The sequence below is a fragment of the Chelonia mydas genome, chromosome 10 (assembly GCF_015237465.2).
Source record: "Chelonia mydas isolate rCheMyd1 chromosome 10, rCheMyd1.pri.v2, whole genome shotgun sequence".
In the NCBI taxonomy this organism is placed as follows: Eukaryota; Metazoa; Chordata; order Testudines; family Cheloniidae; genus Chelonia; species Chelonia mydas.
The window spans coordinates 499656-523937 of record NC_051250.2 but is presented as its reverse complement, the minus strand read 5'-3'; the positions used below and the strand labels follow the sequence as shown (position 1 = coordinate 523937).

Sequence of the window (24282 nt, the reverse complement as noted above, 5' to 3'; positions counted from 1 at the left end):
ACCACTATCCCAATCCACTAACCAACCCCGCCCCCACCCGGCCCTGCCCCAGCCACAACCCAACACTATCCCAACCCGCTAACTCTTCACCCATCCCAGTACCTACCACCCCATTCTTCTCACATGCCAATCACTATCCCAGCCCTGCCCATACCCCATCCCCATAAGTATCCCCATCTTTCTCTACCCCATTCTTATAACTACATCCCTGCCCCACCCAACAAGTACCATGTGGCTACAGTGCAAGCCGGTGGAGGGAAGGCGATCAGCGGCTAAAGGGAAGAAATCAGTTCACACGCTTACAGTGGGAGTGATGGGGACCATCAAAGCTGGTCAAAAATTCTCTGCCAGTGGCTTCAAGTCAGCAAATTTTGCTTAAAACGTTTAGCAAGATCATAGGGCTGCATTACAAGTAAGGGAGAAAGGGGGTTGATCAGATAGGGGGCACATGCTCTGCTGTCCTTGCACTGCTGGGACCTGCCAGTCCCCTGCCCCCCAGAACTGCATCACAGTGCTCAAGATTAATAGAGTTTAAGGCAAGAAGGGACCATTAGCTCACCTAGTCTGACCTCCTGCATATCACAAGCCATTAAATGTCGCCCAGTTCCCTTGTACTGAGCCCAGTAACTTGTGCTTGGCTAAAGCATCTCTTCCAGAAAGGCTTCCAGTCTGGATCTGAAACCCTCAGGAGATGGAGAATGCACCACTTCCCTTGGTAGCTTGTTCCAGTGGTTAATCACCCTTGCTTGCAAATCATCGTGCCTAATTTCTCTTTTCAATTTGTGTAACTTCAACTTCCAGCAATTGGGGGGTTTTATTCCTTTTCCTGCTAGATTAAAGCGTCCTTAGTGCTCGGTATTTTCTCCCCATGAAGGTATTTATAGGGTGTAAGCAAGTCAATCTTCGGTCATCTTTCTGATATGCTAAACAGCTCTCACTGTCAGGCATTTTCTCCACGCCTTGAATCATTTTGTGACTCTTTTCTGCATCCTCTCCAGCTTTTCACCATCCCTTTTACAATGTGGACAGCAGAACTGTACACGGTATCAGTCTCATCATACCGAGATAAAATCACCTCCCTACTCATACCCATACTCTGGTTATACATCCAGGGAGAACATTAGTCCTTTGTGCCACAGTATCACGCTGGGAGCTCATTTTGAGTTGTTTGTCCATTGTGACCTCGAAATCCAGAGGTGAAAGTAAGCTGGTACAGTACGGTATGGCGTACTGGTAAGAAAGTGGCTGCTGGTACACAGCCAACCATACCGGCAGGGCTGCTGATGTGGGGGGTACAAAAGGGGCAGCTGCCCCAGGGCCTGGAGATTTAAAAGGGCCCGGGACTCCCAGCAGCGGCTGGAGCCCCTGGCCCTTTAAATTGCAGCCAGAGCTCCAGGGCTCCTGGCCGCCACTATCCCGGGGCTCCAGCGGCAATTGAAAGGGCCCGGGGCTCCCAGCCGCCACTGCCCCTACCACACCAGCGGCTGGAGCCCTGGGCCCTTTCAATCACCACTAGAGCCCCGGGCAACATGGGCTGGGCACCGTTGACAGGCTGGCTGGGGGAGTCTGGCCCCAGCCCTGCCCCCTCCGCCCAAAGCCCCGCCTCTGCCGGGGCCCCAGAGGAGCCTCCCCACCTTGCCCAGGACCCTGGCCACCCTGCATACCAGTAAGTCCGTTAAGTTACTATCACCCCTGCCTAAATCATTTTAGAGTCCCTGCTTCCCAGCACCCAGGCCCCCGTTCTGTAAGTACAGTCTGCATTCCAGCTGTGTAACTTTGCACATGGCTGTATTAAAACACAAATTTTGTCAGCGGTGATTTTATATTTACTTCCAGATCATTGATGAAAATGCTGAAAGCATTAGGCCTAGAGCTGATTCCTGCATTACACCACTAGAAACACCCCCATTAGATGATGATTCTCCATTGACAACTACTTTTGGCAATCTGTCAGATAGCCAGTTGTTAAACCATGTAACATGTGCTATATTGTTTCCCTAAAACCCAATGGACTGGCATTAATTATTTATATATCCTTTAATTCTTTATCAATTGAACCTCGTATTAGCTTTTCCATTCATTTATCCAGAATTGACATCAGGCCACCTGGCCTATAATCATCCAGCTCATCTCACTTCCCTTTTTAAATTTTGGCATAGCTTTAGCACTCTTCCAGTCTTCTGGAATTTCCTTGGGAACCTAAGATTTATTAAAAATTAACAGCACAAGTCAGAGATCTCAGCCAGCTGCTTCTTTCCAAACACAGAACAGAAATATTATTGACCACGTCTGCATCATTATTAACAAGTTCACCATCTCCATCTAGTCATGGGTTGATACCATTGCTACTGATCCCAGTATATTTTAACAACTCCTTCTTATCCTTAGCCCCACAAGCCAGGGATTTTTCTGATGTCTTTAGCTTCCCTTATCAATTTTTGAGCACCCACCAGGCACCACAAGGGACCTCTTCTCCACTCCTCCCCTGTTCTCCTCAGCCCCTCCCTTTCTGTGTCTCCAAACCCTTCCCTTTTCCTTCCATTTAGCTAACCCCCTCCTAATTAAATGCATCCCCTACCCCCAAAATTTGGCACTAACTTGATGTTTGCCACACGCACTGTTCCCTCTGCCAGTGTGTTACAGCCCTGCCACTTCGCTGGGTCTGTCAGTTCTTCAGGGCAGGAACTGCCTGCTACTCGGTTTTTTGCAGCACGTGGTACCACGGGCCCAAGCCATGCCGGGCTCCTAGGTGCTGCATTAACAGAACAGGACTCATGTACAGCTGCCGGGCTGTCCAGGCCTCTGCACTTCTGCCCAGGCTCTGGGCGCCAGCGCAAGGGGCAGGGAGTGCCCCAGCGAGCCCCATGCTCAGGCCTGGAGTGGGACCCAAGGGCAGAGCAGCGGGCTTGGCAGCCATCTCCCACCACGGGTTCACACAGACAACCCTTACAGGCACCCAAAGCACCTGTCCCCGGTGAGCTGAGCTAATAGAGGATCTGAGTTGATGGGCAGTGAGGGGCTGGACTGATGGGGGACTGGGTGGGGGTATATTTCATTGCTGGGCAGGGGACAGGCAGATGTGGGGTGAGAGCTCCTGCTGCGAGGCCAGAATCCCCTGGCCCATTGAATATGAGAGAGTGGGCAGTGCTGATTGTCAGCCATACACAGGGGTGGGTGGGGGGAATGCAACAACCACTGGTCAGACCAAAAAACTCACTATAGGCTTTACAAAATCTCATGATCTGGGGGGTCTCACTCATGATTTTTGATATGCTTGATATTGACAATACTGCACGGGAGCCTGTCCCTGGGATCCCCCAGCTCCCAACACCCACCATGCTCCTGACTGTATCCCACCACCCCAATACACACACCCAGGATCCAAGACACCTCGCAACACCCTCTGGCTGCCCCAGCTCTCTTCACACCTTCCTGTCCTCAAACAACCTCCCTCCCTCACAGCCTGCCTTAACTCTCTCCAATACCCTGATCCCTCGGGCTTCTCCAGGCCCACTCAAGCTGTCCTTGGCTCTGCTCACCCTCTCCCCCCAGGCTGCTTCTGCGGGTGTGAGGAATAGGCTCCTATCTCCCCGTGTCTGCCCCTCAGCTCAGGGCACGCTGCGGGGGAATGGCCCATCTGTCGTCATGCTCCTCTGCACAAAGAAGCTCTGCCCAGGCCTTGGAATCTTCAGCCTGCCTCGCTGGCTACTGCCAAGCCACGGACAGGCAGAGTCAAGGCACGGCATCTCCCTGTGTGGCCAGGCTCCAGCGTGCATTCTCTGCCCTGCCCTGCACGAACCCATTGCCCTTCAGTCTCAGGCATTTCACCTCCTGCTGCTGAGTCTGTCAGGGATTTCCTGCTGTTCTGCTGCCCGCAGCCCAGCAGGTGCAGCCAGAGGCACTGAGCAGAGCTGCGCTTGGCTGCAGATGGGCCCCTGCCTCTGACATGCCAGCATAGTGGTTAGCCGTGCATGACTGTGGAATTAATTACAATTAACTCTTCTAGTCTAAGGGCCCAGGGCTGATGCTTCTGCACTGCAGGTCTCTGAATCCACCATCCCCACAAAACCCCTTTAAATGACCTTTTAAAGTGTGGGTTTGCACCACTTCTCCCACCATTTTCTCACATGTGAGCGTTAGAGAGCAGAGAAATACAGCCCGGAGCACTGTGTGGGTGTCGGAGGCATGAATTCATTGCGTTAATGTACTCACCACATCCTTCATTCTGCACAGTAATACTGATACAGAGCTGACGTCAGCCACCGTATATCACTGTACATTCCAATACATTACTGCTCTGTATTGCTCAGGAGCAGATTTTTAGTTTTCACTCATTCGGTGCTGATGAACTCCACCTGCTTGTCATAGCCTTTGCTTTCAGTGTCTGCAATGACAGTAACATGTTAACCAGGCAAGTGCCCTATGGATTTTTGGGAGGCTGAAATGGACATCTGAAAGGATGAGGCAAGGTAATATCAGTGATTCTACCAATCCCCATAGAGGTTTGTTGCCAGCTTGAAGCAGTTTGTTAATGCCTCTATTGATAAGTTTGACTACATTTAAAATCTTTCCTATAGACGATACTGTACTTGCCCCTCTGGTGACATCCACATTGACTTTCATTGCACAGAATAAGGATTATTTTGCTTCCGTTCTGATTTACCTGTTGCTTTAACCCTATGGTCAGATGTTTTTTGATTATTGCTGTGTACAGTAGCTGTCAAGCTCAATGCTCAGGGAAGAGCACTTATTGTGCATTTCACTGAATTAGTTTTAACCTCTGTAGACCTTCTGGTCTCTTTCCTTTGTTTTGCTGTACTAAGAAATTATTTTCTGTGTTTGGAAATTTTATATTTTATCTTTATTTCATGTTAGTTTTTATAACTGAGTTCTTAGACTTTTTGGAGAATGTTTATATAAATATATACATATACAATTCATGTAACCATTTACAAACACAGCGTTAGACTAGGTAGACCCAGGCCCTCAGGCTGCTCCATATCTCCAGATGCTTAGCACTATGTGTCTTTGAATATGCCATGTTGGTACAGGCTCCATCTCTCACACTGTAGTTTATTACAATTTTTAGCACTGCTTTCACACTTATATATAAATTACTACGTCAATACCAAACATCTTTATTTAGTACAGTGCTTTTCATACAACCTGTCTCTTAAACTGCTGTACAGAGGTTAAAAGAATTGTGCTTAGCAATTCTATAGCGCTTGACATATGAGCATTCATGAATTGAGAACTGTGTCCAGTTCTGGTGCCCACAATTCAAGACGGATGTTGATAAACTGAAGAAGGTTCAGAGAAGAGCCATGAGAATGATTAAAAGATTAGAAAACAGGCCTTTAAGTGATAGACTCAAAGAGGTCAATCTATTTAACTTAACAAATATTTGATAATGGGCTCTTCAATCTAGCAGAGAAAGGTCTAACATGATCCAATATCTGGACAAATTCAGACTGGAAATAAGGTATACATTTTTAATAGTGAAAGTAATTATTCATTGGAGCAATTTACCAGGGGTTGTGGATTCTCCATCACTGACAATTTTTAAATCAGGAGTGGATGTTTCTCTAAAATATCTGCTCTAGGAATTATTTTGGGGCAGTTCTCTGGCCTGTGCTATACACAGGTGGTCAGATCAGATCACAATGGTCCCGCCTGGCCTTGGAATGCATGAATCTACGAGCCTCCCAAATCGCCTGGGAGCTCAGTATGTATCTTTGTCGTCTTTTTACAGACAGGCAAATTGAGCCATAGAGAAGTGATATGACTTGTCTGAGGTTACACAGTGACTCCATGGCAGATTTGAGAATAGAGCCCAGGGCTCCCAGCCTGTTGCTCATTGCTCCACACCATGTGAACTTTCCAAATTAGTAACAGAGGTGAACCAACAGGGGTAGGAAAAGGGGGAGATGTGTTTTCTGATTAAAAATCATGTGGAAAGTCAATAAGGCAAAGAAGGGGGTCGTCTTCATCGTACCCAGGGACTTAGGGCCTCAGCAGGCCTTGGGAATGGAAAAGGCCCTCGGCTGCATCTTGTGCCTGTTCAGGCGATGTGCTCATCCAGCCGCAAAGGGCCACAACGAGACCTGCTGCTCCCTTCCCTTGCTATTCTGCTCTTGCATGTGTGTCTCAGCACAGAACCCAGAGCAGAAGCAGAAGGATCTAGGGAATAGGTGCTGGCATTCACTGGCACACTTGCCCTGACTCTCTCAGAGCAGCAGTCCCCCCTCCCTTACCACCCCATGTCAGAAAATTTGGTGGGAGAAGGAGAGAAGGTTTTGGGTGCCAAGGAGAGAGAGATCTGGGGGGCCCTGGCAAGAGCAAGAGGTTGAACAACAGAGAACATGGGACATGAAAGAAAGAACGAAGTCTGAGAGGAAAGAGGGTGCTTCCCAAAGAGAGAACGAGAAACGCCAGGGAACAGAGAAAACATGAAAGAGAACGAAGCAATGGAGAGATGGGATGATCACTTGACAGGATTATCTGGGGGTATCTCACTTAATCGTTTCCCTGCCATTGCAGGGACCTTAGGCACTGGTGCACCTCAGTCCCTCCTGTTCTCTGCCTGTGGCACATCCTCGTCTCCAGTATACCTTGGTCTAATTCCAGTTGTTGGGTTAATGTGGAGGTGCTGGGTGGTTTTAGTGGCCTGGGATATACAGGAGGTCAGACTACATGATATGGTGATCCTTCCTGGCCTTGGACTCTGACTCTAAGAGCCAAGGGGGAGAAGCAGCGAGAGACATATGCCACGCTGGGATTAGGTAAATGCATTGAGTGCATTAATCTGCCTACATTCTGTTGCATCTCTTAGACAAAGACCTATATCCCGTGTTTGGGGAATGCTATGTAACTGCAACAGGAATAGTGCAGGGGCCTCAGATTCACTCCTTGCAGGAGTCATGTTCTTAATGAAAGAGATCATAAAAGCTAGAGGTGGGATTAAGTCCCATCCAGCCTACCCCACAAATCAATTCATGAGTATTCCCCTTGTGCTAATATTTTGCCCAGTCTAGTTTTAAATATCTCAGGTGAGATGGTTTCGACCCTTTCTCTGAGGAGATAATCCCAAAGCCTAACAGATATCAATGCTGAGATATTTTTTCTGATATTGAGACTAAAGTTTCCGTTTCTTAATTTCACCCCATCACTCTTAGTTCCACCCACTGTACTCCCTAAATGATTCTTCTTTTTCCTTGGTGTTAACCCCTCTCAGATATTTGTGTGGCAGCTTGTAATCTTGTCCCCACATATCCATCTCTTAGCCACTCTTAGGAGTGTAGCACTTTTGACTCTTGCTCTTGTGTCAGGCCCTCCAGCCTCTTGATCTTTTCTATGCTTTTCTCTGAATGGTCTCTGAGCAGGGGAGACGCATAGGAGAAGGTTCTTGAGCAAGTGATAGCCAGATGGTTTGGAGGAGTAGACATGTAGCTTGTATTGGCCGAGCAGATGTAGTGGAAAGGGGAGAAGTCCATTAGGGTCTGCTGGAGCAAAGCTACCAATGGTTTTAGGAGAGCAGTTTTGAAGTGAAACGAACAAGGAGTCAGCAGAGCTTCTTGAAGGTGATGGTGATGTAAGTCTTGCTTCTTTGTGCATATGAGAAGGCAGGAAGCAGCATTCCGTGCACGCCTGAGATCTAGGACATCGGGAGGCCATAGCAAGGGAGCTGTAACAGTCAAGGGGAGTGGAGCCAAAAGCCTGGGTGAGAATTTCAGCAGAGGTGGAATCCAGGCAGTGGTTTGCATGGGGAATGATACCAAGATCGCAAAGAAACCTAGGGCATGTAAAGGAAAAAGGGGAGCTCAGGATGAAAGAAGACAGGAAGGTTGCAGGCACTGAAGACAAACGGGAGTTTTGAGAAGGAGACAACAGAGAGAGAGTGATCCTTGAGGAGAAGTACTGTCCCAAGAGAAGCACTTTTGTGTCTGAGACACAGTGGGAGGAAGTTGAGGCAAAGCAAGTTTATTTGGTCAAGAAGAACAGCCAGTGGGAGGCAGAGTGGGGCCTTCGGTGTAGTGTGAGCTGTGTGCCACCTGAATACTCCTAGCACAGCGGTAGTAGTAAAGGCAAGGATATGATACACAAAAGGTAGAAGGCAGCTAGTTACTAGAGCAGGGCCGGGCAAACTTTTTGCCCTGAGGGCCACATCAGGGTTCCGAAACTATATGGAGGGCCGGATAGGGAAGGTTGTGCCTCCCCAAACAGCCTGGCCCGCGCCCCCATCGGCCCCCTCCCACTTCCTGCCCCCCTCAGAACCTCCCACCCATCCAACCCCCCCCCGCTCCTTGTCCCCTGACTGCCCCCTCCTGGGACCCCCCGCTCCTACCTGCCCCACCGGGACCCCCACCCCCTATCCAATGCCCCCTGTTCCCTGTCCTCTGACTGCCCCAACTCCTATCCACAGCCCCCAGCCCCTGCTCCCTGTCCCCTGACTGCCCCCCGGGACCCCCTACCAAACCCCCTGCCCCCTTACCATGCCACTCAGAGCAGCAGGACTGGCAGCCTTGCCACCTGGCCAGAGCCAGCCACATCACCACACTGCCCAGCAGGAGCTTGCAGCCCCTCCACCCAGAGCGCTGGCAGCGTGGCGAGCTGAGGCTGCGGGGGAGGAGGGACAGCAGGGGAGGGGCCGGGGGCTAGCCTCCCTGGCCAGAAGCTCAAGGGCCGGGCAGGACGGTCACATGGGCTAGATGTGGCCCGTGGGCCGTAGTTGGCCCACCTCTGTACTAGAGAGACCAGCACAGTTCTGGAGGCAGGGCTGGGAAGGTGGCTTGGTGTCAAAGGGTGCGTTGGGGTCCAGGAGAAAGAGAAACAAAAGGAGCCTTCGTGATCAGAGAGGAGGAGCTTGTTCATCACATGGCCAGCGGAGAGCAGTTTCCATGCTCTGGAAACAGGCCAGGACACTGTTGTGAGAGCTGTGACTGGAGAGATGAGAGAAGGCAGCTTTTTCAGGGGCTTTGTTGAGAGCGGGAAGATTGGCAGTGAGAGGGTGGAGAAGGGGAAGTCAGGAGCTGAGGGAAGGTGTAAGAAGGAGGTTGACAGTGGCCCAAGTTTTAGAGAACTGGAGAACGTTCCAGAGGAAAGAAAGGTAGTTACAGTTATGTAAGGAGGCATCATGTCCAAGGGGTTCAAGGAAGAAAGGGAGTTTTTTTAAAGGACTGGATGACACAAGAAGATTCAGGTGCAAAAAAAGGGGGGGGGGGGGAGAAGAGGACGGGGGGAATGTTACCCTGGAGTCAGATATTAATGGATGTTAAGAAGGGACCGCTACAGCCATCTCGTCTGACCCCCTGCACAGCACAGCACAGACAGTCACCCACTGATCTCTGCTCAGGCCTGTAACTTATGGTTGAACGAGGACATATTTTATTGACAGAAAAAAAGTAAAATGCTTACACCTGGAGGCCAGGGTGACAGTGACATGTTGGGCTTGTAGCCTACTACCATATTCCTAGCTGGGATGTGGAGCTGCACATGAGAAAGACATTTCTCCTGCCTTCCGAACTGGCCTGCTAACAGTTCAGCTACGAGCGTGACTTGATTATCTGACCCTGGTGCCACGGTTCGGTGAGAGCCAGTCTCTGAACTAGCTCAGGAGCCAAAGGGGCTTTTCGCTGGTTACTAAAATTATTTTGCTTTCATTATTTGAGTAAACCTGGAAAGTTTTTAAACAACAAAAATATTCCCCAGGTTAGAAGAGCTTAGCTGGTGTCCTCATCACTGAGTGATCATGTGGTACACGTGCTTCCGGAGGCTGGGGACCGCTGAGCATGGAGGGACACACAGGGATTCTTTGAGCACTGAGCTGACCTTTGTTCAGGGCCATTGGGAAGGCACGCTGCAGCAGCTTCATGCCCTGCACTCTTAGGCTTCACTCCTAGCATTCTTCCTACAGGTGCCACTTTGAGCCTGGGTGGCCAAAGTGTGACCCAGCCCAGCTGCCTGAGCCTGCCCCCTCTAGCCTGCAGAGTCCACAAGTCCTACCTCCTGTTGCCTCGGTTTGGCGTTTGTCACACTTTCATGACATCCGTGACAGTGTTGCAATATTGTAATGCAATGTGGTGTCTTTGCCTCCCAACATAATCTGACAACGCTGGGTAAGAGCATCCTTCCATTGTAATGCAAGCTAGCTCCCTCTGCAAAAGCCACGTGCCCCTGGGACCCAAAACCTCCTGGTATACGACTCTCCCTGTTCCTTTGGTGGACCACTGGCCCCTTTTGGGATGGCAGTGTTAAGCAGAGGGTGAATCTGCAGTGGGTATTGATGATGGGGAGCTCCAGCCCAAACCCTGCAAGGATTTTATTTTTCACTCTTTCAATGTATACCTCTGTATTGGCATAAAAATAAATGTTAGCCATTCTGCAAACACAAGCTTGGACTGTGTGTGCCACATGAGTCCCCCGGGGGTTGGTTACAGAGCAAGAGCCTTTGCCTTTCATGGCTGAGCAGAACAGTGACTTATCAGTGTCACTAGATCCAAAGATCTGATCAACCTCCTTGTTCCTTGCAATCAAAAGATTTTCATATAAATGCTCTTCAGCCAATGGTGTCAGAACAGCCTTTCCTTAAATGAATGAGTGTGTTACCAATGTTCTGTGATGCAGGAGAGATAGGCTTTGCTTTACTTCTTTATTATGTTCCATGAAGACAGTTCTCCTGTCCTATGCCCAGGGCCACAGCCCCACATGCTTTCCTGGGGGGTCATTAACAAGATGCTAGTGTTTGTTTAAACAAAGGAGGAGGCTTTTAGGGAGACCAGATCCACTTTCTCCATAGCTGATGTCTGTCTGCTGTGTTTCTATAGGGCCTAGCACTAGAATCTACACAGGTGCAAGCACCCATATTAGTTCCAGCAATGTTTGTTGCTCGCTGTTGCGTAGCATTTCTAACCATAGGCACCCAGCAGTGAGCAAGGACTCTCGTTTAGCCTGCGTGCATGTGCTGTAATCTGTTTACTTACTGAACTACAATACAGGGCTGGGTGACGCTCCCTGACATCTGTCTCTCTCACACACACACACACACACACACACACACACACACACGATTTGGTGGCTGGGCTGAGCTCATGTTTTGTTTTTCAGGACGGTCAACTGGGATCAACATGAGGAACAAATTCCAGCTCCAGGCAATTCCCTTCTTCCTTTTACTTCAGCACAGTAAGTTCCCAGGTTTCTGTCCCAGTTTTTCAAATGCAGAATTCTTTGGTCTAATGTTCTGCAGCTGCCTCACACACCCAAGGTTAGTCTGGGAGGATCACAGTGGCGGAATGATTCTAATATACTATTCAGCACTTACGTAATCTTTGCTGATGATTGTTTGTGCTGTGGCAGGGCTTAAGGGCCTCAGTCATGGATCAGGCCCCACTCTCGGTGCTAGGCGCTGTACATACACATAACATAGAGACAGTCCCTGCCCTAGGAGCTTCCAGTCTAAGTATGAGACAATAGATAACAATAATACTGTTCTCATCCCAATTTTACAAAAGGGGAAACTGAAGTGGGACAGCAACTTGTTTGAGACCACAAACTAAGCTGGTGCCAGAGCCAGGATGAGAACTCAGGAGTTCCTAGTTCTCAGTCCTGGGCCCAGGCTGCTCAACTATGCTGCTGCACCCTGTGGTCTGATGGTTAGCCCCCTGCCCACCTGATCCCAGCTGGGTGATCCAGCGTCTCCACCCAGCTATAGGCTAATTATTAGAGATTATAAATTTTCCTTCCTGATGGGTGTTGTGAGGATCCCCAGCTGTCCTCTTTTCTAGTCAATGCCCCCACTTCTTTTTGGAGTCTTGCATACCACTGCAGATTGGCGCCCTTAGGCTGCTCCTGGACAGCATATTTTAACCTGATGGGAGAAAACAACAGACTAAAGAAAGGGAAGCAGTGGAGCAAAGTCAGGGGAAAACCTTAGGTTTTCTTTCCCTTTGAGCTGCTTCTTCTCAGGCAGAATCTCCAGCCTCAACTGGACACATAAGTCAGTGCAATGTTGCCCTAAAATAAGCACATTATCCTTGTAGGGTGGGGGGGTTGCATTTGATATGAAGGTGGCTGGACATGGTGGGCATTTCTGGCTGATCTGATAAGTGGATAAACCACAGTGCAGCCTGCTGCATTCTCTGTCAGTTAGCTCTGGGCAGGCAGCTTTCACTTCAGCCACACTCTGAACACTAAATAAAACTGAATCTTGTGGCTGTTTTGAATGTTGGCTTAGGTCTTTCACACACTGCAGCTTCACAAACAACTGCCCGGATGATAAAGTGCACACAGCCACAGAGATGCAGCTAAGAAGTGCAAGGGAGAAGGGAGCACAGCTCCTGGGGGGAGGGGAGGGGAAGTACACATCTGTGCTTTTTTTAACATCAAGACTAGCTTCACCATCAGCAAAGCTAAAATGCAGGATCCTTCCTCTCTCCCCAGAGGAACAAGCAGTGAAAGAAGCAGACCTTCTGGCTGGTGTAGTACTGACAAGACTTAGGAATTTTGCAGCAGCTGATTTAAAAATTTTATTAAAGCTAATGTTAAAATTATATAAGACACAAGTCAAGGAAAAGAACAGAAAGTCTGTACATCTGTCTGTAGTGCTTAGATTATCCAAAAGTACAACGGTTGGTTTAAAAGTCATATAATACATATGGGACATAATCTAAATTTGGGTTATTGCTGATTAATAAATTTAAAGATACAGTTCAGATATTAATATCCAAATATTTGGGTACATCACTCATGAAAAGTTATACAGCAGAGGTGGGCAAACTACGGGCCACATCCGGCCCGCAGGACCCTCCTGCCCGGCCCTTGAGCTCCCGGCTGGGGAGGCTACCCCCGGCCCTTCCCCTGCTGTCCCCCGTCCCCCACAGCCACGCTGCTGCGCAGACAGCGGGGCTGCGAGTTCCTGCCACTCCAAGCGGCATGGTAAGGGAGCGGTGGCGATGCGCGCACGGTGGTGAGGGGGTTGGGTAGGGAGTCCTGGGGGGCAGTCAGGGGACAGGGAGCAGTTGGATGGGGCGCAGGTTCTGGGGTGGGGCGGTCAGGGGTCAGGGAACGGGGGGGTTGGATAGGGCGTGAGAGTCCTGGGGGGCCTGTCGGGGGCCGGGGGGTAGTCAGGGGACAGGGAACAGGGGGGTTTGATAGGGCGTGAGATCTCGGGGGGGGCAGTTTGGGGCGGGTGGTCCTGGGAGGGGGCAGTCAGGGGACAAGGAACGGGGGGGTTGGATGGGTCAGAGATTCTGAGGGGGCAATCAGGAGGCAGGAAGTGGGAGGAGGCGGATAGGGGGCGGGCGCCAGGCTGTTTGGGGGGCACAGGCTTCCTTACCTGGCCCTCCGTACAGTTTTGCACCCCGATGTGGCCCTCAGGCCAAAAGGTTTGCCCACCCCTATTATACAAAGAGTCCATAAAACTGCAGTAACAGCGGTGGCTAAACCCACCTTCTGAGTGACTCATAGTGGGACACATGACAAGAATGCCCCTAGCTCAAGTCCTGAGGCCACTGAAGGAGGAGAGGATCTTACTGGGGCCACAGTGTCAACATCTGCCCTTGCGTAATGGGAATTTTGCTCCTTTCAAACAGGAACAGGGCTGTAGGCGGAAGAGACCAAATTAGCTTAGAGTCTTCTCCACCATCTGACTGTGGGCATGATCCTGAGGGATTTCACCATCATACACTTGTTGTATTTCCTGCAGCAGCTTCATTATTCTTTATGTTTTTATATTTTTATTCTTTTTTTTATATATTCATAATATTTATGTATTTGTTCTGTGGTAGCACCCAAAAGCCCTAATCAGATCAGGGCCCCCTTGAGCTGGGGGGCTGTACAATGTACGCGCTGGTTATTGCTAAGTTAGCACAGACTACTAAACTTTTTACCTTTTCCTTAGCACTGTCAGCACTACACACGGCTGAGGTTCACAGCACTGCTTTATTCCTTTATTGAAATCTCTCTTCCTTGCATCACCCCATGGAGATATTGTCTAGGCGTCATGCTCAGGACTACTCAGGATCCAATACTCTCATAACAATACCTTTCAAATGCTAACATCTGACCAGAATGCTCCGCAGAATAATGTACAGCAGCATCAAATGCTGCTATATGTCAGTTTTCAACTACAACTCAGAGCACTAACAAACCTCAGCATGTAATTTCTTGACATTTTTCTCCCCTATGTTAGAAACTTGTTTCAGTTATCTATTTAAAGGTTTATAAATCTATGCCTATCATTTTGGCATCTCGACATCTTACACAGATTATAACAAATACAAAATTAAAATATCTTTGTGCCAGGATTACAGAAAAAGATTTTTCCAAACCTCTGGAGCCAGATATGAAAATGAACTAACAATGCAGTTGCTAAGCTGTCAAAAATCGTTAACAGAGAGAACTGAAAAGAATACGTGATTAAAAGATTTTTTCCTACAAAATAAACATCTTGGAAATGCTCGATACAAAAACCATTAAAAGAATGGTACAGTTGCAAATTAAAGTGTTCAAAAGTTAGGTAATGCCAGAATTGTGCATGATACAGTCATTACATGGTCATAGCCAATCTGTGTACTAAGTAAGTCAGGGCTGTTGCAGAAATAATAGCATGTAACTAAAGAGTGTATCATGATGTGTACATAAAAGGGGGCAGAGTTAAGGTTGCACATTCAACCATAATTTGGGCATTTCCTGACTTTTCAGCGCTTCACTTGCAACCTTAATGTTCTTTAATGGGATATTATTAAAAACAGCTCTGGCTTACAATGGTTTACCGCCTGGGAAGCCTCAATAGACATGAAGCACTGTGTATTGAGGTGAACTGGCACCGAGAGCAATCTGGGTCATGTTGCTGTGCCACGTGCCCTTTTGAGGGCTGAGTGTGGTGACACGAAGTGCAGTTTGGTCTGAGCTGGTGCATTATTCTCTCTCCCTGAACTTACAGCTACATGTTGTGAAGATCTCCTTTGTTCTGTGGACTATGTAAAAACTCTGACGTGTATCCAGAAAACTGACCTCAGTGAGACTTTGTATAATCTGACTGCAACTTGGTATGTATTAATAAGCAAGAGAACAACGATGAAATTAGCTGTGATTTGCCGGAGGCTAGAGTGTTGTTCTCCTTCCCAGGGCTAAGGCAGAGCTCTCTCTCTCTCTCTCGCTCTCTCTCAGTGCCTCGCTCACTCATGCTCTCCAGCTCTCCCACTCCGACTCCAGCTGCCGGCCAACTGCCCAGTTAACAAAGAGAGGGGAGTTCATGGTTCCTGGCTTCGATAACAGGGCTGTATTGCCCTCCCACTCACAGCCATACTGACTCTGCTCTCTTCCTTGCTTCATTTCCTCTCCCCCACCCTGGACGCTTCTCTGTCTCCTCAGGGTTGAGGCTGGATCTTTTGCTGTTTAACAATGGAATTACATGCATCTGGAGCAGAACATTAGGACTCAGCCATCTTGTTCACAGACATAAATAAAACTACTGCCCACTACTTGCCAGCATGTGGGTTTATTTCTGGGCAGATCTGTGACCTTGTGCCTCCCTTGCTACTGTAACCCTTGACCCTTCTCTGTCTTTGCATCCTATGAGAGCTCACTTATAGAAACTTCCCTGAATGAAAGAGACTACACAGCTCATATATAGCCAGTATAGTAACCTATAACACCCTATTGACTTTGAAATGTCCTAGCTCCCCTTATGTACCAACACCTCGGTGCTGTTTTATGCTACCTGTAGTCACAAGATTTTTCTCATAACTCTGCTTAGAGCTGAGTAAATAGAAGGAAAAGTTTTTCTGCAAATATTTATTTGAATACAGAAGTGAATTTCCATTTGAAAACCTAATTGGGTCCCTTTTAGTTTTCATGAACTTCTCTGCTAACTCATTTAGTTATGTGCTGTGTGACGGGGCAAGGCCAGATGGCTATAGAAAAGTAATGGGAGATAGATATATTAGCTCCAGGCTAAACAAATCCCTGGTACCAGGATAAGTGAAATGGCAGCTGCTCCAGGTCACTTAAGACACCTGGGGCCAATTAAGAACTTTCCAGAAGGCAGGGAGAAGGCTAGGTTGATTGGGACACCTGAAGCCAATCAGGGGCTGGCTGAAACTAGTTAAAAGCCTCCCAGTCAGTCAGATGGGTGCGCATGTCAGGAGCTGTGGGAGGAAGTTGCGCTGTTGGAGAGGCTGAGCAGTACACACCATATCAGGCACAAGGAAGGAGGCCCTGAGGCAGGGGTGAAGTGGAGCTTGAGGAAGTGAGGGCTGCTGTGGGGAAGTAGCCCAGGGAATTGTAGATGTCATGTTTCTAAAAGGTCAGCTACCATAGCTGATACTATTAGGGTCTCTGGGCTGGAGCCCAGAGTAGAGGGTGGGCCCAGGCTGCCCCCCCCACCTTTGCCCCCTGGTTAATCACTGAGACTGGGAGACAACAGAGACTGTGCAAGGAAGGATAACTTCTCCTAACCTCCCTTGCCGGCTTATGATGAAAATGGCTCAGTAGACTGTGACCCTTGTCTCTAGAGAGAGAAGGGTTACGTGCAGGGTCACGGTGAGCCTCAGAGGCTAGCGAAATCCACCAGGAAATGCGGGACCCATGGAGTCAAGGACAGAGCTTTGTCACAACTGGTTTTAGAAGTGGGATTTCATACACAGCGTGGCGGAAGAAAGAGGTTTAAAAAAAAAAGTGCACTGGGGTTTTGGATTTTTTTGTTTGTTTGCTTTGTACCACAATGGAGGAGGTGGTCAGAGCTCTGGTACAGCCCAGCAGGAGGCCACCCGGGTTTAGGCAATGGCACAACAGGAGTCTGTGTGGCTACAGCAGGAAACCAATCAATTATTGATGAGCCAGACGACCCAAGATCGTGCCCTCTTGAGAGAGGTGGTGGACCAGCTGAATATCCTCACCACCCAGGCCCGGGGGTCCAACAGGATGCGAACTCTGAGGGCCACTGGTTGTCTGCCAAAGATGACGTCAGGAGATGACGTAGAGGCATATCTCCTCTCATGCGAAAGGACTGCTCAGCGTGAGGCGTGGCCCCAGGAGCAGTGGGCCAGCATTCTCGCCCTTTTTTGTGTGGAGCGGCCCAGAAGGCCGACTTTGACTTGTTTGCCATGGATGCCACTGACTATACCCATCTGAAGGCAGAGATCCTAGCACGATCAGGGGTAACGGCAGCGGTAAGGGCCCAGAGGTTCCATGAGTGGAAATACCAGGAGAACAAACCCCCGAGGTCACAGCTATTCGACCTCATTCACCTCGCACGGAAGTGGTTACAGCCCGAGGTGTGCAGGCCAGAGGAGATTTTGGAGACCCTGGTCATCGACCATTACATGCAGGGACTGCCGCCAGATCTCCGCAAATGGGTAGGCCAGAACGATCCGTCCACGTACGACAAGATGATCACACTAGTAGAAAGACAGATGACAGCCAGGGAACTGACCCGACTATCCAAGGAAGGCCCCTTTCGAAGCAAGCACCAGACCCCAAGCCTGGAAGGTTGGGCAGCCAAACCCCCGGGGAGTCCTAGGAGGAAGAAGGGGGAGGGGCTGAAAACCAGCGGGGACCCCAGAAGGAAGAGATTGGCCTGAGTGGTGGGAACCCCAGGACTAAACCCCTTAACCCCCGGGATAGGGGAGTGATTAAAAGCAATTATAGATGTTATGCATGTGTGGAGTGGGGACACATAGCAGCACAGTGTCCCAGCACCGAGGAGCCTATGCAATGTAACTTGGGGGATTGGGAGGTCCCATGCTCCCTCGCGGGGGTCGCATTAGCCCTGCATAATTACACCAGGCCAGTGAGGATAAATGGAGCAGAGACTACAGCGCTTGTGGACTCTGGGAGTGCTATCACCCTCATATTGGGTAAGCTGGTAAAAAGTAGTCAGCTGCTACAAGCGAAACGCGTAGCAGTGCCGTGCGTGCATGGGGCCGTGAGCCATTACCCCACCATCCCAGTAGAGACAGAGGTTCAGGGAAACCCCATTGAGGTGACCGTGGGCGTAGTTCCTAAACTCCCATATCCTGTAGTCATTGGGAGGGACTATCCAGGGTTGATAATTTACTCCCCCCGGAGAGGCTGGAGGGAGGTGGGGACCCTGAGGACAGCGAGGGGAATGTCAACCCCCGAAGTTTGCTGAGATTTCTCAGGATCTGTTCTCAGCCCCCCGAAAGACCCGGAAGACAAAAAAAGAGCGGAAGGCCACGAAGGCCTTGGGAACCCGGATCCTGACCCAGGGCCAGAAGACCTCCCTAGTAGGCAGATGGACGCGAGCAGCCAACAGAGAAACTTCCACCACAGAAGGTGAGCCAGAAGCTGCCCCCAGCCATGACGGCGGCGAGCCGTTGGAAGAAGCAGAACCCAGCCTCTGGGAGCTTGGGCAGGTTAGTCCCGGGAGAGAGACTTTTGGGCGGGACCAGGCGGAGGACCCCAGATATGATAATGCCAGGAAAGAGATCGATGGAATACCTGTGGATGAGAAGGTCTGGGATCCCAGACCTTACTTTATAGTGAAGAAAGATCTCCTGTACCGCGTGGTGCAAATGCAGGAGCAAGAGATACAACAACTTCTGGTGCCACGAAAACATCAAAAAGCCATATTGAATCTCGCCCACAGTCACCTGTTTGGAGGACACCTAGGGGTAGAGAAAACCCAGGCACGGATCCTGCGGAGGTTCTTCTGGTCAGGAGTACATGAAGATGTCCGGCGATACTGCACCTCTTGTCTGGAGTGTCAGTTACACAGCCCTTGCCCGCACTTGCAGGCTCCTTTGATACCTCTTCCAATAACAGAGGTTCCTTTCGAATGGATAGCCATGGATCTGGTAGGGCCTCCATTCGAACTACTATATGGGCTCCACCCTCGGGGCATATTGAATATAGCCAGAGAAGCCTGGGAAGAGGAGCCAAATCCCGGAAGGAACATAGTTAAGCATGTACTGCAGATGAGAGATCAGGTAGCCCGAGTTACGCCCATTGTACGGGAACACTTGGAGAGAGCACAGGAGACCCAATGAACCCATTATAACCATCAAGCGAAGCTTCGACAGTTCCAACCAGGGGATCAGGTGATGGTACTGGTGCCCACAGCAGAAAGTGAACCGTTGGCCCAGTGGCAGGGACCCTACGAAATAATCAAAGCCGTGGGAGAGGTGAACTATAAGGTGCGGCAGCCAGGCTGCCGGAAATTGGAGCAAATTTACCACATCAATCTTCTAAAACCTTGGCATGATCGAGAGGCATGCTTAGTCATGCAGGAGACCCTTCCCCAGGAGGATAACTTACACGAGCAAGTGAGGATATCATCCGACTTGACGCCGATCCAAAAGATCGAGGCAGCCGACATGATTAATCGCAACCGAGATGTGTTCTCTACAAAACCAGGGCGGACGACTGAGACCTATCACCATATCCGCACGATCCCCGGAGCCAAGGTAACATTGAGACCATACCGAATCCCAGCAGCCAAAAGAGAAGAAATCAAGGCCGAAGTAAAGAAAATGTTAGAATTAGGGGTTATTGAAGAATCTTACAGTCAGTGGTCCAGTCCCATTGTTCTAGTGCCTAAACCTGACAGTACCATGAGATTCTGTAATGACTTTCGCCAACTGAATGAAATATCCCAGTTTGATGCATACCCCATACCGCGCATCGACGAACTGGTTGACCGACTGGGTGTTGCCCGATTCTTGACTACACTGAATCTGACAAAAGAGTACTGGCAGATTTCTCTGACCAAAGAAGCTAAAGAAAAGACAGAATTCTCCACCCCGGATGGGCTATTCCAGTACACCGTCCTCCCTTTTGGGCTACATGGGGCCCCAGCCACATTCCAGCACCTCATGGATAAGCTGCTGCACCCCCATACTAGTTATGCAGCTGCATACCTAGATGATGTCATTATCCATATGCCAGACTGGGGAACCCACTTGGAGAAAGTTGAGGCAGTACTGCGCACCTTAAGGTGGGCTGGCCTCACTGCTAATCCCACTAAATGCGCCATAGCGCTAGCAGAGGCTAGGTACCTGGGATATATTGTGGGAAGGGGCATAGTGAAGCCCCAAATGAATAAGCTAGAGGCAATTCAAAACTGGCCCCGGCTGACCCAAAAGAAGCAGGTCCGTGCATTCCTAGGCGTGGTAGGCTACTACCGATGTTTTATTCCCCACTTCGCCACTAGGGCAAGTCCCCTAATGGACCTGGTGAAGGCCAAAGGGCCAGACATGGTAAAGTGGACTGACGCAGCAGAGGGGGCATTTACAGACCTTCGGACAGCCCTTTGTAATGACCCCGTACTCATAGCCCCAGACTTTAACAGGGAATTTATTTTACAAACAGATGCTTCCGAGGTGGGGTTGGGGGCAGTTCTGTCGCAAATGGTGGGAGAAGAGGAACACCCGATCCTCCTCCTAAGCAGAAAGCTTCTCCCAAGAGAACAGAAATACGCAGTAGTCGAGAGAGAATGCCTTGCTGTCAAATGGGCTATGGAGACACTGCGTTATTACCTCTTAGGCCAGCGATTTACTCTTGTGACGGACCATGCACCCCTCCAGTGCATGCAGTGGAATAAGGAAAAGAATGCAAGGGTCACCAGGTGGTTCTTATCCCGCCAACCATTCCAGTTCCACATATGGCACAGGGCTGGATGCCACCATGGCAACGCTGATGGTCTGTCACGAGCATACTGCCTGGCGTCCCAAGTTGCCCAACTCTATGGTGTTGAGCGGGGGGCGAGGAGGGATATGTGACAGGGCAAGGCCAGATGGCTATAGAAAAGTAGTGGGAGATAGATATATTAGCTCCAGGCTAAACAAATCCCTGGTACCAGGATAAGTGAAATGGCAGCTGCTCCAGGTCACTTAAGACACCTGGGGCCAATTAAGAACTTTCCAGAAGGCAGGGAGAAGGCTAGGTTGATTGGGACACCTGAAGCCAATCAGGGGCTGGCTGAAACTAGTTAAAAGCCTCCCAGTCAGTCAGGTGGGTGCGCATGTCAGGAGCTGTGGGAGGAAGTTGCGCTGTTGGAGAGGCTGAGTAGTACACACCATATCAGGCACAAGGAAGGAGGCCCTGAGGCAGGGGTGAAGTGGAGCTTGAGGAAGTGAGGGCTGCTGTGGGGGAAGTAGCCCAGGGAATTGTACATATCATATTTCTAAAAGGTCAGCTACCATAGCTGATACTATTAGGGTCCCTGGGCTGGAGCCCGGAGTAGAGGGTGGGCCCGGGCTCCCCCACACACACACCTTTGCCCCCTGATTAATCACTGAGACTGGGAGACAACAGAGACTGTGCAAGGAAGGATAACTTCTCCTCACCTCCCTCACTGGCTTATGATGAAAATGGCTCAGTAGACTGTGACCCTTGTCTCTAAAGAGAGAAGGGATACGTACAGATATAGGTGTGAGGTTTTTTGCAGGAGTGGTGGGTGAAATTCTGTGGCCTGTGTTGTGCAGGAGGTCAGACTAGATGATCATAATGGTCCCTTCTGACCTAAATATCTATGAATCTATGAGGCTAGTGAAATCCGCCAGGAAACGCGGGATCCACGGAGGCAAGGACAGAGCTTTGTCACAGCTGTTAAACAAATCACAGACCAGCCTCATTAAAACATGAATGAACATATATTTGATTTTTAAAGGTTCCTTGAAGAAGAGATGAAAATTTCTGAGCACTTCTGCAATCTCCTCCAGTCGTCCAGAACTGCTACTCACACTCAGTACACATGCTCCATGGACCTGAAGGAATTCAATTCTGATGACAAGTTCAGAGTAGATGTAACAAAGCTAGCTGATGGGGCAATACACAACTTCCAAAGCATGCAGTGAATTCTTCTGAGCAAGAATAGTAAGTACAAGAAATCATGAGCCTGGCTTTCAGTACTTAGATCCAGGTGCCTCTGGCATACGTAGCTCTGAGTCCTCCTATGAGTGCATAAAACAGCATCAAGGGCTTGCGCATGCCTGTTGCTAGGTAGGGGGCCTGCTGCATAAGGATACTAACCCACTGCCAAGGCTGGAGTGGGTCCCTAGATAGCTCTTGTCCCTGGAGTAACAGGTGACTTGTTCCCACCTCAGATCTGCTCCAGATCCAAATAACTATGATGTTAGTTATTTAGCCAGAATCAGACGTGACAGTGAAGGGTCACTTCCATTGAACATGTCACAAATATCCCCTGTACAGGACTGTAGCAGCCTTTCCAGTGGGAAATCAAAGAGCAACATGAAATTATTGCCCTGTCTGGTGGCATAAAATATCCCTAGAATAATGCAGGCAGGGCCTTTCCCTCTTCCTGAGTCACTCTTGTACAGGGGAGTTAGTCTTCCTGATGGGAAGTTCAGGGTAGATTCTGGCATAGCTTATTCTGCCAGTTCACACAGCATGGTGCTGAACCCTGAATCCTGCAATAAGCCGTGAGGTTAATGGGTGCCCAACTAGACGCACAAAGGCCACAAAGGGCTGTAACCCACTGTCGGAGTCTCGGGATTCGGTTTATTCTGAAAATTAAACGTCAGGTAACAAGTGTCTAGATGAGTGTGAAAAAGATTACAGGAAAATGGACGACATTGCGTGGCCATGAGTAATAAGTAATTGATGCTTTCAAAGACAATTCCAGTCCACTGCACCCAGACTGTGCACCTCTCCTCGGGGCTGGGAGGTCTCAGGATTGTAAAAATTGGCACAATTTGTCTTTCTGTGTTCCCACCCACAGTTAAACCGTATCCTCCGTTCAATCTGACTGCCGTGTTTTCAGATGGATATAATATCTCCTGGAAAACCATCTATCAGAACTCTCTCTATTACTATTTGGATGATGAGCTGGAATATGAACTGCGGTATAAGAAGAAGAGTGACACCTGGGCGGTAAGAGGGAAGCAAGGACACCCATGAAATTGCATGTGCCAGCAGAACACATGTTCAGGCATGAACCAAAGGAGGAGAAGCCCAGGAACTTGTAAAATAATAACCCCGAGCTCTGATGTGGGTGGGCGAGGAGAAGATGTCCTTGGGGTGTACGTGGTGTTTTCATTTGATTGTCTTGGCTGGAAACAGAACTAAGGTTGAAGCAGGATTTGGAGATCAGGCTAGTTTATCCTTGTGTTTGAGAGGCTCTGTCTTTTGTAGGCAAGACTTCTAACTCAGGCCTGTCCTACACCAGATGAATCGTACACCAGGCCAATGCTGCAGCCAGCCAAGGATTAGCCTCGGGGCTATTAGATCCTATGCAGAGATCCAGACCCTGGCTGCCTGGCTCCCCATCTGCCCTAGGTACTGCTAGGTACAAACATCTCCGATAGAGTTACTGCTTAAGGCAAATTGCACTCCAGACTGTGCTCCCCCGGAGAAACGGACAGGCTGCGTGCCCCTCTCCCTCAGCCAGAGGCATAGTTTGACTACTGTATTGGGGGTGGGGGGGTGAGGCTTTCTGGGGGATCCGGGTGCATGGGGGTGGAGCTCAGCAGGGGGGCTCTGGATACAGGGGGTGAGGCTTGGCAGGGTGGCGATTCAGGTGGGGGAGCCCACAGTTGGGAGTTTCTGGGGGTGGGGGGATCTGGCTGCATGGAGATTAGGCGAATGGGGGGCAACTCCCCATACAGGGACCCTCCCCCTGCAGCTGAGGAGTGATGGAGGTAGAAAGCAGGGTGGTGGGTACAAAGCTTCCTGGAGCCAGGAGAAGTTCTTGGGGGTGGGTCTGACCCAGCCCTGGTGGCTCCCTGCAGGGGAAGTCCCACCGCCCTCTTCTCTCTCCCCCCCGCCCCCCCCCCCCCCAACCAGGTCTAGCAGCTGAGCACTCGTTTGGGTTGGAAGCAGCTCAGTCATCTGAAGCTGGAGCTCCGCTGTGAGAGTCGCTGCTTTCCTGCCCTCCCCTCCTCTCACACAGCCCACATGGGGAACCTGACCAGCAGGCCCAGAGCTCCTGGCATCACCCCTCGCCCACCCAACATTCCTCTCTGCCCCCCAGCGGGCCAGGGGGGCAGTAGCAATGCCAGATTCTGTGCCTGCCGGTCAGTCTCCCCACATGGGCTGTGTGGTGAGTCATCAGGAGCTTCTCTCCTGCCCTCCCCTTCTGCAGACCCCTGTGGGGCAAACTGCTGTGCATGCACAGTGCTCCTGGTGTCACCCCTCGTGTCCCCCCCAACATTCCTCCACGGGGAGGACGCAGGACCAACTACAAGGGAGAAATCTGGGCACCCTCCCCCCACGCGTCGCCTCTGCATCCTATCCAGTCTGGGGGACAATTTCCCCCATGCCTACCCCAATCTGAGCCCATGCCCTCAGCCTGCAAAGCAAAGT

General features: G+C 50.0%; 1 protein-coding gene across 1 annotated transcript in view; it reads left to right on the top strand.

Annotated features, from left to right (window-relative positions):
- Nucleotides 1–4264: 4264 nt before the first annotated feature.
- IL21R (interleukin 21 receptor) overlaps nucleotides 4265–24282 on the top strand; it is a 33375-nt gene continuing 13357 nt past the window's right edge. The window contains 7 exon segments of the mRNA XM_007063676.4: nucleotides 4265–4469; nucleotides 11104–11178; nucleotides 14939–15044; nucleotides 21629–21782; nucleotides 21784–21817; nucleotides 21820–21834; nucleotides 22700–22851. Coding sequence (XP_007063738.3) covers nucleotides 4460–4469; nucleotides 11104–11178; nucleotides 14939–15044; nucleotides 21629–21782; nucleotides 21784–21817; nucleotides 21820–21834; nucleotides 22700–22851 — 546 coding nt within the window. The 5' untranslated portion in view covers nucleotides 4265–4459.